Genomic DNA, 17,531 nt, shown 5'->3' on the forward strand with positions numbered 1-17,531 from the left:
CTTTATGCTCTCAATTCCTCCACTTAATTTTATTTTTGGTTAGTTTACTTGAGAAGAGTGTAAGCTTGAAGAATGTATTGAAAACAAGAACATTTTGGAAAAATGCAAATTAAAATAAAATATATAGGATATTAGGGATGCAGACACAAAACACTTTATACTGCATTGTTATTGCTGTACCTTGTTCTGTCTCAGTGCAATGTGTAATGTTTTGATCTGTATCAACAGTATGCAAGACAAATGTTTCACTGTATCTTGGTACATGTGATAATAATAAACCAATTCCAATAACAAAAGACTGCAGATAGAGTCAAAAAGTACTACAGCACAGATACAGGCCTTTTGGCCTAACTAGTCTGTACCAACCTGGTCTTCTGCTAGTCCCACCTGCCTACACCCAAACCATGATCCTCCATACTTCTCTCAACCATGTACATGACCACACTTCTCTTATATGTTACAATTGAGCGCACTTCTGCTGGCAGCTCTTTCCACACTTTCCTTTCCGGTACTAATGAAGGGTCTCAGCCCAAGATGTCAGCTGTTTGATCCCTTCCATAGGTGTTGCTTGACTTGTTGAGTTTTTCCACCATTTTGTGTGTGTTGCTCAGGATTTCCAGCATCTGCAGAATTCCTTGTGTTTATAACCATCTCCATTGTCAACGATGTTACTTATTTTAGTGTTCATCTGCAAACTTGCTAATCATGGTCTGTACATTCTCATCCAAATTATTAATATGATTTGATCAGGGATATAGTCAAATATCTGTCTCTACACCCATGACTGTGTGGCTCGGCATAGCTCAAATGCTGTCTGTAAATTTGCTGATGAAACAACCATTGCTAGCAGAAACTCAAATGGTGACAAGAGGGCATATAGGAGCAAGATACACCAGCTAGTTGAGTGGTGGCATAGCAGCAATCTTGTTTTCAATGTTAGTAAGACTAAAGATCTGATTGTGAACTTCAGAAAGGGTATAATGAGGGTACACAAAAGCAATCCTCATCGAGGGATCAGAAGAGGAGAGAGTGAGCAATTTCAAGTTCCTGGATGTCAATAATCTCTGAGAACATAACCTGGACGCAACATATTGATGCAGCTATAGTGAAGGCAAGACAGCAGCTATATTTCATTAGAAGTTTGAGGAGATTTGATTTGTCGTGTAAAACACTCAAAAACTTCTACAGATGTACCGTGGAGAGCATTCTGACTGGCTGCATCGCATTCTGGTATGGTGGGGTGGGGAGGGCGTGTTGAAGGGCTACTGCACAGGATCAAAGGAAGGTTGCAGTAAGTTGTAAAATTAGTCAGCTCTGTCATGGGCACTAGCCTCTGTAGCATCCAAGATATCTTCAAGGAATGTTGCCTCAGGAAGGCAGTGTCCATCATGAAGGACCCCCCCCCCCTCCCCCCCGCCAGTCAGGTCATACCATCTTCTCATTTTTACCATCAGGAAGGAGGCACAGAAGCCTGAAGGCACACATCATTCAGGAACAGCTTCTTCCTCTCTGCCATCTGATCTCTAAATGAGCATTGAGCCCATGAACACTACCTTAGTGCTTTTTTAATTACTTTTGCACTACTTATTTTAACTTAACTATTTAATATACGTAGATATACTTAGCTATAATTAAATTTTTTATATATATTTATCATATATTGCACTGTACTGCTGCCACAAATTTGAGAGATCTCACAACATATGAAAGTGATATTAAACCTGATTCTAATTCTGAAATCATATACATGGTCATGCACTATTGAGCATATACAAGGAGCACTGCCGCAAGAAAGCAGCATCCATCATCAAGCACCCATGCCATCCAGGCCATGCTCTCTTCTTGCTACTGCCATTAAGAAGGAGGTACTGGAACCTGAAGTCCCACACCACCAGTTTGGGAAAAGTTATTACATAAAAACCATCGGGTTGCTGAACCAGCATGGATAATTCACTCACTTCAACACTGAACTGACTCCACAACCTATGGACTCACTTTCAAGCACTCCACGACTCATGTTCTCAGCATTATTTTTATTTGCACAGTTTGTCTTCTCAGTTCTCCCCAGTATTATTTATTTATTTACTAGTTCGGTATTATTATTTGCTTTTCTTTCTATTTGCACAGATTGTTTTCTTTTGCACACTGGTTGTCTATCAGTCTTTGTAGTTTTTCACGGATTCAATTGTATTTCTTTGTTCTATTGTGAATACCTGCAAGAAAATTAATCTCAGGGTTGTGTGTGATGACACATACGTATCTTGATAAAAATTGTACTTTGAACTTTGACAAGTTCTTTTGTCTCCATCAGTGGAAGCATGAGTAAGCCATAAAAATACACTCTTGAGTTCCAATTTATTCTGTCTTTCAGCTGAAGTATATGTTGGAGTGGGAAAACCTGCTGAAGCCACAGCTTGCATCCAGGAGGCAGCTAATCTCTTCCCCACATCACACAATGTGCTGTTTATGCGCGGTCAAGTGGCCGAACTCAGGGGGAATATCGACGAAGCCAAACGGTGTTATGAAGAGGCTCTGTCCATCAGTCCTACCCACGTCAAGACAATGCAAAGACTGGTAGGTGAATTTATCCACCTGTGTGTTTCCATCTCAATGTCTGATGTAAACCGAACTGCAAGTGTGCTTGGTTATATCTGAACAATATGCAGTGATAGCAGTTGTAGTGCGATCACTCTGGTCATGTATGATGTTCTGCAAGGGGGTTGTCCCAGGATGTTAGGCTGGATTCCCTTAATGGAGAGCACTTCTGCATAATTTTGTTTAATATGGGGAAGCTGATGCATGGGCAACCACTACGTACTGTTCTTGACTGATCGGGGTAGGTCCAGTGGAATGGAATACAAGCTGACTAGGGACCCTTCACATGCAATGTGAAAGGAGATGGCTTTTATTTATGACTTCTTTAACAGTTAATGGCTTCTTTGTTGCGCTAATCTTTTCCCATCCTAGTTTTTTGGTGACATTAGCAGTCTCCTCTACCATCCCATCAATTATTTTCATCATAAGTTCTTGCTTTCCTTTCACACGGAGACATTATGGAAACACAGGACTGCAGCACTACCAGTGGTTTGATGTTGTAATGACAGAATGACATGTTTACATGGGCAATTAGTATTATAAATGTGCACCAAAGTATTTTTAGTGGATTTATGACATAAGCAGACCTGAAATAGAAATTCAATTATATCTACATGTCTAATCCAATTATCTCCACCCCAATGATCTGAATTTTTGTTTAATATCATGAAATAATAAAGCATCACCTAGAACAGTGACCACAAAACTGTCAGATTTTTGTAAAAGTTCAGTAAATTAAAATGGATGCCCTTCAGGGGAAAAAAAACTGCATTCTTATCCTTTCCCAGTTACGATTTTCTGTGTCTCCAGTCCAGCCTAGTTGATGGTTAAAAGACTTCCATTTAGCAAGTCAAATCAAAGTACCGAACCATTAAGACTTCAAGAGAAGTTATACCTCTGACACCATGCCAGGAGAAGTGAAGATGCCTTTCCAGCAATGCTGGCTTCTTGAGCAGATTTGGATTCAGATTCAGATTTATTTATCACATGTACATTGAAATGTTGTTTGCGTTAACAACCACCACAACCTAAGGATACACTGGAGGCAGCCCGCAAGTGTCACCACATATTCTGTCACCAACATAGCATGCACACGGTCTTCTGAAGAAGGCAACAAGCAACACAACAATCATCAAAATAACAACAGCAAAAACAAGCCTTTTTCCTCCCTAACACCTTCCGTCACATCCACAAACATAGAAGAGCAGTCCTCCAATTCCAGGATGGGCCTCCAGCCTCCAGGCTCCAGCATTTGACCTCTGAACTTCTGGTTCACCTTCAGGTTCTGCTCTTCAGTAACAGCCTGTCGACCAGCTGATTACAGGATCCTAGAATCCAGGCCCAAACACTGACTGACAGTCCACCTGCTTCCTTGTGCCTCCTGCTCACACAGGCTCCTGATTGCTACCCACTGAGCACTGCGAAGGTCCTCTGTCCCATGTTCAGAATCAGATCAAATTCTAATCTGGTAAATGTCCTATGAAGCCTTTCTACAGCTTCCACATCCTTCCTACAATGGAGTGACCAGAACGGAACACGATCAGTGTTACTGGGCACTAGACATTACATTTAAAGGGGCCTAAATGCAAACATAGAGAGCAAAGAAGAGAATAATAATTCAATAGACTGGAGAGAAGTAAGGAGGGACCTGAATCTTCTGAACACTCGCATCGAGCATTTACTGTAGTTCCATATAATTTGACGGACTAGAGTCATATTAGTGCCACATCATATGAAATTAAAGTTTTTTTAAAGGATACCAAACTGGTGGCTTTCAAGGTGACTTTTCAGGAACTAAGCAGCAGAAGGGCTCGATCAACCATTATAGAACATGATTGTTGCCATACTCTACTGTACAACCCTTATGAGTAACTAAACACTTAGAAATTTCAGCAGCAAAACAGCACTGAAAGGGATTGATTTAAGTTAAGTTGATTTAAGATTGATTACTGTTAAAGAAGACATAATAAAAGCCATCTCCCTTTACGTTCATTATATTTGGAGAAATATTCAAGATTCAAGATTGTTTATTGTCATTCTTCCATACATGAATATAAAGGAGATCAAAATGATTGTTACTCCAGGTCTGATGCAGCATATTAAAACATAATAAGCATAATGAACACAATAAAAACACAAAATAACACAACAGTATAAATATAAAAGCAATCCTATAAAACATAAGTTTTATACAAAGATACAAAATTCTCCATCTAATATTAAGATGCATAAATTATCCATATTTCTGTCAGTTTGGCATAGAGTCATAGAGATACAGCATGGGAATGAACACTTCAGCCCATGATGGCCAGCAGTCTAACACTTTGTCACTAGTTATATCTCAACCCATTTTACTCTGCCCACAATCTCCCCAGATTCTATCACACAAGAGGAAATTTAAAATAGCCAGTTAACCTATCACGCACACATGAGATGTTGGAGGAAACTAGACAACCCAGAAGAAACCCTTGTGGTCACAGGGAGGGCATGTCAACTCCACACAAACGGCATCCAAGGTCAGGACTGATCCTGGATCACTGGAGGTTTGAGGAAACATCTCTACCATCTGCGCCACTGTGCCAGCCAATGTTTTGATCCTTGATCGATTCCAGAGCATGGCTTCTTCACTGGGCTAGGATTAACTGCAGTCAGGTTCAGATTCAATTTATTTGCATCAGGCCGGGGCCACCAGACTCAAATACAGTTACGTCTCCCAAGCCATCAGACTGATCAACTCAACACACAGAAGATGTTGGAGGAACTCAGTAGGCCAGACAGCATTTATGGAAAAGAGTATAGTCGATGTTTCAGGCCAAAACCCTTCGGCGGGTCTGGGAAAAAAAAGATGATGAGTCAGAGTAAGAATAGAAGAGGACAGCGAGGCTTGAGAGGAAGTGCGGCGGCGGCCATTTTCAAATTGTCCAATTGCTTCTCAGATCGGAGTTCTGAGAGGCGGGACTGCGCAGGCGCGTGAAGGAGGCCCGGGAAGGAGGGAAGATATATAAAGGAGATACTGAGTGAGGTAGTTCTCTTTTGGAAGAGGACAGCGAGGCTTGAGAGGAAGTGCGGCGGCGGCCATTTTCAAATTGTCCAATTGCTTCTCAGATCGGAGTTCTGAGAGGCGGGACTGCGCAGGCGCGTGAAGGAGGCCGGGAAGGAGGGAAGATATATAAAGAACGCCGCCTTAAGAAGCGGGCAGCTTCGTTTGCGGGCAGCGGAGTGAGCCGGGCGCAGAGTGTAAGGGCTTGGGCTCAGAGGGCTTAGGCGAAAGAGGGCACAGTAGGCTTATCTTTTAGTTCTTGTATTTTCAGTTATTTGGGAGGTGTGAGTGTGAGGGCAGCTTGTTGTTCTCGGTGTCGGATGTGGGAGATCCTGGAGTCTCCGAGCCTCCCGGACGTCCACATCTGCGCCAGGTGCGCCAAACTGCAGCTCCTGAGGGACCGAGTTAGGGAACTGGAGCTGCAGCTCGATGACCTTCGCCTGGTCAGGGAGAGTGAGGAGGTAATAGAGAGGAGTTACAGGCAGGTGGTCACTCCGGGACCACGGGAGGCAGATAGGTGGGTTACAGTCAGGAAGGGGAAGAGGCAGATACTAGAGAGTACCCCGGCGGCTGTACCCCTTGACAATAAGTACTCATGTTTGAGTACTGTTGGGGGGGGGACAGCCTACCTGGTGGGAGTGACAGTGGCCGAGCCTCCGGCACAGAGGACGGCCCTGTAGCTCAGAAGGGTAGGGTTAGAAGAAAGAGGTCCATAGTAATAGGGGACTCAGTAGTCAGGGGCTCAGACAGGCGTTTCTGTGGAGGTGACCGGGAGTCCCAGATGGTAATTTGCCTCCCTCGTGCCAGGGTTCGGGACGTTTCTGATCGCGTCCAAGATATCCTGAAGTGGGAGGGTGAAGAGCCAGAGGTCGTGGTACATGTAGGTACCAATGACATAGGAAGGAAAGGGGAAGAGGTCCTGAAACGAGAGTATAGGGAGTTAGGAAGGCAGTTAAGAAGAAGGACCGTAAAGGTAGTAATCTCGGGATTACTGCCTGTGCCTCGCGACAGTGAGAGTAGGAATAGAATTAGGTGGAGGATGAATGCATGGCTGTGGGATTGGAGCAGGGGGCAGGGATTCAAGTTTCTGGATCATTGGGACCTCTTCTGGGGCAGGAGTGACCTGTTCAAGAAGGACGGGTTACACTTGAATCGTGGGGGGACCAATATCCTAGTGGGGAGGTTTGCTAGGGCTACAGGGCGGACTTTAAACTAGTAAGATGGGGGGGCGAGAGACTATTTGAGGAGACTATGGGAGAGGAGGTTAGTTCACCAGTGGAGCAAGTAAATAGACAGTGTGTGAGGGAGGAAAGGCAGGTGATGGAGAAGGGATGCGCTCAGCCCGAAGATGTAGGGGAGAAGAAAGAAAAGGATAATAAATTTGAATGCATTGTTAGGGATGGAAAGAGAGGAGGAGATGGAGAGTATCTTAAATGTATCTATTTTAATGCTAGGAGCATTGTAAGAAAGGTGGATGAGCTTAAAGCGTGGATTGATACCTGGAATTATGATGTTGTAGCTATTAGTGAAACATGGTTGCAGGAAGGGTGGGATTGGCAGCTAAATATTCCTGGATTTAGTTGCTTCAGGTGTGATAGAGTAGGAGGGGCCAGAGGAGGAGGTGTTGCATTGCTTGTCCGAGAAAATCTTATGGCGGTGCTTTGGAAGGATAGATTAGAGAGCTCCTCTAGGGAGGCCATTTGGGTGGAATTGAAGAATGGGAAAGGTGCAGTAACACTGATAGGAGTGTATTATAGGCCACCTAATGGGGCGCGTGAGTTGGAAGAGCAAATGTGTAAGGAGATAGCAGATATTTGTAGTAAACACAAGGTGGTGATTGTGGGAGATTTTAATTTTCCACATGTAGACTGGGAAGCTCATTCTGTAAAAGGGCTGGATGGTTTAGAGTTTGTGAAATGTGTGCAGGATAGTTTTTTGCAACAATACATAGAAGTACCGACTAGAGATGGGGCAGTGTTGGATCTCCTGTTAGGGAATGCGATAGGTCAGCTGACAGATGTATGTGTTGGGGAGCACTTCGGGTCCAGTGATCACAATAGCATTAGCTTCAATATAATTATGGAGAAGGACAGGACTGGACCTAGAGTTGAGATTTTTGATTGGAGAAAGGCTAACTTCGAGGGGATGCGAAGGATTTAGAGAGAGTGGATTGGGTCAAGTTGTTTTATGGGAAGTATGTAATAGAGAAATGGAGGTCATTTAAGGGTGAAATTATGAGGGTACAGAATCTTTATGTTCCTGTTAGGGTGAAAGGAAAGGTTAAAGGTTTGAGAGCACCATGGTTTTCAAGGGATATTAGAAATTTGGTTCAGAAAAAGAGGGATGTCTACAATAGATATAGGCAGCATGGAGTAAAGGAATTGCTCGAGGAATATAAAGAATGTAAAAGGAATCTTAAGAAGGAGATTAGAAAAGCTAAAAGAAGATACGAGGTTGGTTTGGCAAATAAGGTGAAAGTAAATCCGAAAGGTTTCTACAGTTATATTAAAAGCAAGAGGATAGTGAGGGATAAAATTGGCCCCTTAGAGAATCAGAGTGGTCAGCTATGTGTGGAACCGAAGGAGATGGGAGAGATTTTGAATGATTTCTTCTCTTCGGTATTCACTAAGGAGAAGGATATTGAATTGTCTAAGGTGTGGGAAACAAGTAAGGAAGTTATGGAACCTATGACAATTAAAGAGGTGGAGGTACTGGCGCTTTTAAGAAATTTAAAAGTGGATAAATCTCCAGGTCCTGACAGGATATTCCCCAGGACCTTGAGGGAAGTTTGTGTAGAAATAGCAGGAGCTCTGACGGAGATCTTTAATATGTCATTAGAAACGGGGATTGTGCCGGAGGATTGGCGTATTGCTCATGTGGTTCCATTGTTTAAAAAGGGTTAAGAAGGAAGCCTAGCAATTATAGACCTGTCAGTTTGACATCAGTGGTGGGTAAATTAATGGAAAGTATTCTTAGAGATAGTATTTATAATTATCTGGATAGACGGGATCTGATTAGAAGTAGCCAGCATGGATTTGTGCGTGGAAGGTCACGTTTGACAAACCTTATTGAATTTTTTGAAGAAGTTACGAGGAATGTTGACGAGGGTAAGGCAGTGGATGTAGTCTATATGGACTTCAGCAAAGCCTTTGACAAAGTTCCACATGGAAGGTTAGTTAAGAAGGTTCAGTCGTTAGGTATTAATGCTGGAGTAATAAAATGGATTCAACAGTGGCTAGATGGGAGATGCCAGAGAGTAGTGGTGGATAATTGTTTATCGGGATGGAGGCCGGTGACTAGCGGGGTGCCTCAGGGATCTGTTTTGGGCCCAATGTTGTTTGTAATATACATAAATGATCTGGATGATGGGGTGGTAAATTGGATTAGTAAGTATGCCGATGATACTAAGGTAGGAGGTGTTGTGGATAATGAGGTGGATTTTCAAAGCTTGCAGGGAGATTTATGCCGGTTAGAAGAATGGGCTGAACGTTGGCAGATGGAGTTTAATGCTGAGAAGTGTGAGGTCCTACATTTTGGCAGGAATAATCCAAATAGAACATACAGAGTAAATGGTAGGGCATTGAGGAATGCAGAGGAACAGAGAGATCTAGGAATAACTGTGCATAGTTCCCTGAAAGTGGAGTCTCATGTAGATAGGGTGGTGAAGAGGGCTTTTGGAATGCTGGCCTTTATAAATCAAAGCATTGAGTACAGAAGTTGGGATGTAATGCTAAAGTTGTACAAGGCATTGGTAAGGCCAAATTTGGAATATTGTGTGCAGTTCTGGTCACCGAATTATAGGAAAGATATCAATAAATTAGAGAGAGTGCAGAGACGATTTACTAGGATGTTACCTGGGTTTCAGCAATTAAGTTACAGTGAAAGGTTGAACAAGTTAGGTCTCTATTCATTGGAGCGTAGAAGGTTGAGGGGGGATTTGATCGAGTTATTTAAAATTTTGAGAGGGATAGATAGAGTTGACGTGAACAGGCTGTTTCCATTGAGAGTAGGGGAGATTCAAACTAGAGGACATGATTTGAGAGTTAGGGGGCAGAAGTTTAAGGGAAACACGAGGGGGTATTTCTTTACTCAAAGAGTGATAGCTGTGTGGAATGAGCTTCCTGTAGAAGTAGAGGCCAGTTCAGTTGTGTCATTTAAGGTAAAATTGGATAGGTATATGGACAGGAAAGGAGTGGAGGGTTATGGGCTGAGTGCGGGTAGGTGGGACTAGATGAGATTAAGGGTTCGGCACGGACTAGGAGGGCCCAGATGGCCTGTTTCCGTGCTGTGATTGTTATATGGTTATATATGTGTGAAGAGGGGAGGAAGAACCACAAGGTGATGGGTGAAACCGGGAAGGGAGGAGGGGTGAAGTAAAGAGCTGGGAAGTTAATTTCCACTAACCCACTCACCCCATCCCCACCACCACTACATTTTCATTTCCTGCCAGAATCACCTTATGTACAGATAAATGTTCATGTGCATGCAATCCAACAATGTATATAAGCTAGCTTTAGGTATTTATTGTGATTTTTTATTTTGTTCTTTATGTTGATTGCATTTTTTATGCTGCATCAGGTCCAGAGAAACAATCATTTCACTCTTCTTTACACTTGTGTACTGAAGAATTACAATAAACAATCTTGAATCTTTTCATATGTCCGTCAAAAGATATAATGAAATGTGTTGCAACACACACAAAATGCTGGAGATGCTGAGCAGGTCAGGCAGCATCTATGAAAATGAATAAACAGATGATGTTTCAGGCTGAGACCCTTCGTCAGTGAAGTGTGTTGTTTGTGTTACCATCTAAAACACCGAAGGATGTGCTGGAGGCAGCTCACATGTGTCCCCACACATTCTGATGCCAATATAGCATGCCTACAATGTGCAGCAGAACAACACAAGCAGCAACAATAGTAACATCAAAACAAGGCTATTAACCTGATTCACCAACCTCTGGCTGAAGAAATTCTTCTTCATCTGAGTTATAAATGACTTCCCTTAATTCTGAGTCTGTACCCTCTGGTCCTAGGCTTAGCCACTGATGGAAGCATTCTCTCCATGTCCACTCTATACAGGCCTTTCAGTATTTGGTGGGTTTCAGTAAGATGCTCCCCACCCACTTCCATCTAAAAGCCATAGGGCACAGGCCCAGAGACATCAAACACTCCTTTTCACACACAGATGTTCTCAAATGTGCAGTTGAGAACATCAGAGATGCAGAGATGAAGATCTGTATCCAAGTGTCCTTAAATTATCTTCATGTACCAAAAACAAATCACTAAAAATGGTTGGTGTCTAAGTCATGAATTGCATAATCAGGCCCTTTGTATTAAAAAAACAGTCTTGTAATACTGCCCTGAGACAGTGAGGAGACTGTCAGATGGTGGCTCATTATCAGATTTCATGCAGGCTTAGCTTATTTAAATCAGTGACTCCCATTTACTTTCAATAATATTTGATTTTGTGCAGCAAAGCACACTGTGCCTCAGGAATACCTCCACTTCCAGTGACAATTTTAAGTGAATATGATGTGCACAGTAAGTGCAAGAGCAAGAAGACATATACTCATCCTTTTAGGAACAGTTTCTTCCCTTCCACCATCAGATTTCTGAATGAACAATGAATCCATGAATAATATCTCACTACTTTTGCACTCTTTTTGGAATGTTCACTGTATTTAATTTAATTTTTACATATATAAATATAGTACTGTGCAAAAACCCTAGGTAGATATATATAGCTAGGCCGCCTAAGACTTTTGCATTGTACTGTAGTAATTTTATGTATTTCACTTTTCTGCTGCCACAAAAAATAAATTTCATTACATGTGAGTGATGACAAACCTGACGCTGATGTGACTCTCTATTGTAGATTGAGTATGGGAAGGGGGCAAGGAGAGGAGAATCATGATTGAGAAAAAGGGAAGGGAGAGGGGAGAGACTGGGAAGCACCAGAGGATAGTTGAGTGAGGTAGGGTTTTTCTCATTGGAGTGAAGGAGGATGAGAGGCATCTTGATAGAGTGTGTAAGAGGCATAGATCAAGTCAATAGCAAGAGACATTTTTCTTGGGCAGAAATGGCTACTACCAAGGGATCATAATGTGATTGGAGGAAAGCATAGGAGAGATGTGAGAGGTAAGTTTTATACAGAGAGTAGTGGCTATGTGAAACACCCTGCTAGGGGTGGTGGTAGAGGCAGATTCATTAGGGACATTTAAGAAATTCTTATATAGGCACATGAATGATAGGAAGATGGAAGGTAATGCAGGAAGGAAGAGTTAGATTAATCTTAGAGTAGGTTAAAAGGTCAGCACAACATCAAGCCTTTTTCTTTTGAAATTAAGCATAATAACTAGAGATGTTTTTATCAGGTTTATTATCACTAACAAGTCATAAAATTTGTTGTTTTATGGCAACAATACAGTGCAATACATAAAAAATTATGTTATAATAATAGATATAAAAAATAAATAGGCAGTGCAAAAAGGGAGCAAAATAGTGATGTAACATTCAATGACCATTCAAAAACGTGATGGTTGGAAACCCCAGGCAGTAAATCTGATCAATCATTCTGGTTAGCCACCCCCAGTCCCCGTACCACCTCAGTCGCTACTGCGCTGGAAACACTGTGCACCACTTTTAATAATGCTGTTAGAATTGTAAATGCATTGGTATTTACATATTTATGCACATTTTAATTCATATCTGTACTGTAATCTGTAATCTCTTTGTCATTCTTTACAATTGTTGTACGTTGTTTTTTGTTTCATGTTGTATCCTGACCAACACACCACAGTAACTTCCTAACACATGAACAAAGTTGATGTTTAGGTATATAGAGATACAGCAAAAAGCTTCTGTTTTCATGTCATCCAACATCAAGGAAGTAAAAAGAAAAACAGAATGCAGAATAGAGTGCTACAGTCGCAGAAAAAGTACAGTGCAAAGAGACAAATAAAATGCAAGGGCCATTGGTGAGGTAAATTCAGAGAGCATTTTTATAATTCTTTATACCACAGGAGGCCATTTGGCCCATTGAGTCAATGCCAATTCCTTGAGCGAGTTGCCCTAATTAGTTCTACTCCCCTGTTTGTTCTCAGTGTCTTATTGGAAGAATTAGTTGACTTTTATTAGGTGTTAGGTTAGTTTGTATTTCAAAGGGGAGGAAAGTGGGCTGATCTTTGGAACATCTTGGAATTGGCTGGGAGCTTTTTTTCCCCCCAGAAGACAGCCAAGAGTAAATATTGTTCATTTCTTCATGGATCTGAAGCTACAGCTTCCAAAGAAATTGTTATTGTTCTTCTTTAATAGAAGGTTTAACAGAGTTGACCATAATACAGGGTGATTTTACATGCACTGTCCTCTGTATGAATTTAATGGAATGGTTTTTAAGTCACATCTCTTACTGAATCACAGAGGCCTCCCTTGAAAAAGTTCTGCAATTGTAATCACACTGCTTCAGTGAATATTTCAATAAGCAGTATACCTAGGTCAGAAGACGTAATATGGACTGTTGACCAGGTTCCTGTTCTGGAGGTGCAATCGCTGTTGGCTTCTTTACATGGACAGTTACTTGTGATGTGAAAAATCCCACTGCAAAGTTTTCTTTCCCATGGTAGATAAGTACTAGAGTAATGAGATCTGTGTTATTCTGCTGAGCATGGCAGGCATGCTATTTTGGCACCGGAATTTGTGACGAGACTTCTAGGCTGCCCACAGCACACCATCAGGTATATTGGTTATTAATGCAAATGACACATTTCATTGAATGTTCATATGTACACTTGATAATTAAATAAATCTGAATCTGAAGATGGTGCCAAGCTGCAATGTCTGTCAAGGTTGTGGCTCAGGCTAATTTGTTTTTTTAGGTTCATGTGTGTGGACCTGGGACAGTGCAGGGAGATAGGGGTCATGTTAGTGAATAGGGACAGGGATGAGGGAGAGTTAGAAGTCAGGGGCAGTAAATGAGTTAGAGACAGCAGTCAAAGGTCGGACCGCTCCAGGGTTGAATGCCGACAGTCCACGAGGACGGAGGTTGGGTTGGCAGGCGCTAAGTACAAAGGCCAGGAACCCTTGTGGTCAAGGAATGAGATCAGTAGGCCCCAAGGATGAAGGCTGGTGACCCCCAAGGTTAGGGAGTCTTGAGATCGAAATTCTGTGCAGACAAGTCCAGAAGTCTGAGGTTAGTCAGCAGGTCTGGACGTTGGACTCCACTGATCCCTGAGGATGGAGGTCGGGTCAGCAGGTGCTGAGGGCAAAAACCTGAAATCCCTGAGGTCAAGGGCTGCTGTCAAGGACCCAAGGATGAAGGCTGTGATCTCTGACAGGCTCTGTGGGACAGGGAGGGGTTTGTTTTGCTGTTGTTATGTCTCTCTTGCTATATGGTGGCTGCATGTTGTTCTGCTGAACATTGTGGGCATGCTATGTTTCGATGTATTTGTGACTAAATAACTATTCTAATTTAAAGGATGTGTATTTAAGGTGGGGTGGGAAGTTTAAGGTGCGGGGCAAATTTTTTATACAGAGAGTACTGAGTGCCTGAAATACACTGCTGGGGGTGGTAGTGGAGGCATTTACGACAGAGGCATTTAAAAGGCTGTTAGACAGACACATAGGTATGTAGGGAAGAGTGAGATATAGATCATGTACAGACATATCCATATACAGTCAGCCCTGCTTATCCACAAGGGATTGGTTCCGTGACCCCTCCCGGATACCAAAAACACGGATGCTGAAGTCCCTTATTCAACCTGTCTCAATGCGGTGGACCTTAGGACCCAGCAGAACCCCAGACCTTATTTAACCTGTCTCAGAGCGATGGACATTAGGACCCGGCAGCAGTGCTCTGAATCCGTAGTATTTCCGTTCACGAAAATAATCACGATCACAATTGAAAATAAAGTGGAAATAATAAAGCGATCGGAAAGAGGTGAAACGCATTGGTCATTGGAAAAGCATTAGGCTACAGTTGGTCAACAATCGGAACAATTTTAAAGGATAAAGTGAGAAAGGCCCTGCCCGATGAAAGCTACAATTATCACTAAGCAACGCAGTGGTTTAATTTTGGGGTTTTGGGTTTTTGATCCTCCACATCAACCAGACATGGATGGAGAGCGCACTCGGGAACGATCTGTCACTGGATCAAACTTGGCATTGAAACATACGTTCTTAAGTGTTTTATATGCATAGAAAGGTAAAATATATATGATATACTAAGACAAACATTTGACTAACTGACGCTAAATAATACCAGATGTACCTGTTCTGACTTACTAAGAGAACTTTTGATTTTTTTCCATCCCGATCCACGATAACCTAGCCACATCCTCCCGTATACTTTAAATAATCTCTTATAATACTTAATACAATGTAAATGCTATGTAAAATAGTTGTTATACTGCATTGTTTAGGGAATAATGACAAGAAAAAAAAGTCTACGTGCTCAAACAACAAGTGCTAGAAGAGCACTTCCAGGTTTTCTCGATTCGCGGTTGACTGAATTCACACATGCGGAACTCACGAATAAGGAGGGCCAACTGTAGTTGGCATCTTGCTTGGGGGAGACATTGTGGGTCAAAGGACTACCTTCTGTGCTAAAGTGTTCTACATTCTATGTAAGGTAAAGCCCAAAAGTACTGGAAATACGTATCAAGCAGTAGTAAGTCAATTGGACTTGCTATGTTGTCTAGAAGATGTTTCGCTACTCAGCTGAGAGACTGCACTGTCTAAAAAGGCCAATCTATTATTCTCAATGAATTCTCATGTAAATTTGAACCCATTAAAGCATAAGTTGGGTAGTCATCACCGCGCCATGAATGTGCCCAACAGCAATACAGCGAAAGACAAGGAGCGCAAGTATTTGAGAAAAGCCTTGAAAGCTTGTAGTTACCCTGACTGGGCCTTCATCAAGACAGCAACAAAAACCAGAAGGGACATTGGCCCAGCAGACAGAGCTAAAGAGCAAAGCAGATGGAAAAACATAGTCATCCCATATGCAGCTGGAGTTTCAGAGAAACTCAGAAGAATTTTCAGTAAACACCAAAATCAGAAGCTAGACAGAAACTCATCCGTCCCAATGGTCCCACACCCAAACATAATTTTGTAGATGCTATCCAGTGCAGTGAGAACTGCACAGATCTGTATATCGGTGAGATAAAACAACCATTTCACAAATGGATGGGCCAACATAGGAGGGCTAACACCTCAGGTCAACACTCGGCTGTATGTCTACACCTAAAGGACAAGGGACACTCCTTTGATGGTAACAATGTGCATGTTTTGGACAGGGAGACAGGTGGCTTCAATGAGGGGCTAAAGAAGCCATCTTTATCAAACTGGAAAAACTATCCCTGAACAGAGGGGATGGGGTATGACACCACCTATCAGCTACTTACAGTGTAGTTCTTACATCTTTACCCCGACATCTCCACAACAGTTCACACCTCCAGTGATGCCCTGTCATTGTCCCTCCAGCTCTTAATGACCCTCATATGATTGCTGTACCTTTAAACAACTCAAGAGTTTATAAACTGGAGAACTACCCACCATGGATTAGTAAACACAAAGTACTAAGTACAAAGTACACTGCAGATACAATGCACACCATGGATTAGAACTGAAGAAGCTTCTCAGATGAGTGGTAAAACATCTTCTGGACAACACAGCAAGTCCAGTTGTGTTGATTTACTATTGCTTGATATACAATGACCTGGATGACTGAGAACCTTCATAGACACACTGGAAATACACCATTGATTCCTCAACCTCAGTAGAGAGTAAAGGCAGAATTGACTTCTTCAAGGCTAATGTTAGATTTGTAGATAATTTTCCCAACTGGAAACTGTGGCCTCCTTCATATTTTCCCTGCTAAATACAGCTCCTACCCCTTACCAGAATAATCAGTGACTCAGTTTTTCATGAGTCTGTTGTTCTAATGTAGGGAACGTTTGCTGGATCCAGTATTGTAAATGCCAAAGAAGAGCTCACAGCTTCCTGGAACCTGACCAGTATGAAGCAGCTTAATTGCCCATCTGGTTGTAGTGATTGGTGGCTTTTGACTTTGCCAGAAGATCATCAAATTTCACACCCTTTTTCCTTTTAAGCCTACTTCCTGCCCCCTCTCCCCTTCACATACTGATGCAGCTGTCAACACAAAGGATCAAGGAAAAATGTTTCTTGTAAGCATTTCACCTTTAACTCTAATGAGCTATAGAAGCTCTCTATGGTGCATTTACTGTATGTTAGCAGTAAAATTGTCCATAAGACCATAAGACATAGGAGCAGAATTAGGCTATTTGGCTCATCAAGCCTGCTCCACCATTCAATCATAGCTGACCCTTTTCCCCTCCTCAGCACCACTCCTCAGCCTTTTCCCTGTGACCATTGATGTCATGGCCAATCAAGAACCTATTAATCTCTGCCTTAAATATATCCAACAACCTGTCCTCCACAGCTGCCTATGGTAACAAATTCCACAAATTTACCAGCCTCTGGCTAAAGAAATTTCTCTGTATTTCTGTTCTCAATGGACACCCCTGTATCCTGAGGCTGTGCCCTCTTGTCCTAGGCTCCCCCATCATGGAAACATCCTTTCCACATCTCTATCTAGGCCTTTCAATATTCAAAAGGTCCCTTCTCATCCTTCTGAATTCCAGTGAGTACAGGCCCCGAGCCATCAAAAGCTCCTCATATGATAACCCTCTCATTCTCAGAATCATCCTTGTGAACCTCCTTTGAACCCTCTCCAATGTCAGCACATCTTTCCTTAGTGTGAATAGAGACTCTTACTTAAAGATGCTGCTGGCAATATACAGCAGTGTTTTGAGGGCAGATCTGAAAACTAAATACTCTGCTAGATATACTTCTTCTCAACTACGATTCTGCAATGT

At 42.2% G+C, this 17,531-nt stretch overlaps 1 protein-coding gene across 2 annotated transcripts in view; it reads left to right on the forward strand.

The window, feature by feature from the left end:
• The window catches only part of ttc7b (tetratricopeptide repeat domain 7B), a 478,574-nt gene that overhangs the window by 371,510 nt on the left and 89,533 nt on the right, over nucleotides 1–17,531 (forward strand). For both annotated transcript variants that reach the window (XM_059961183.1, XM_059961187.1), the window contains exon 19: nucleotides 2,372–2,574. In XM_059961183.1, the coding sequence (XP_059817166.1) occupies nucleotides 2,372–2,574 (203 nt within the window). The remainder of the gene's footprint in view (nucleotides 1–2,371; nucleotides 2,575–17,531) is intronic.

Source organism: Hypanus sabinus, chromosome 2 (assembly GCF_030144855.1).
Source record: "Hypanus sabinus isolate sHypSab1 chromosome 2, sHypSab1.hap1, whole genome shotgun sequence".
Classification (NCBI taxonomy): domain Eukaryota; kingdom Metazoa; phylum Chordata; class Chondrichthyes; order Myliobatiformes; family Dasyatidae; genus Hypanus; species Hypanus sabinus.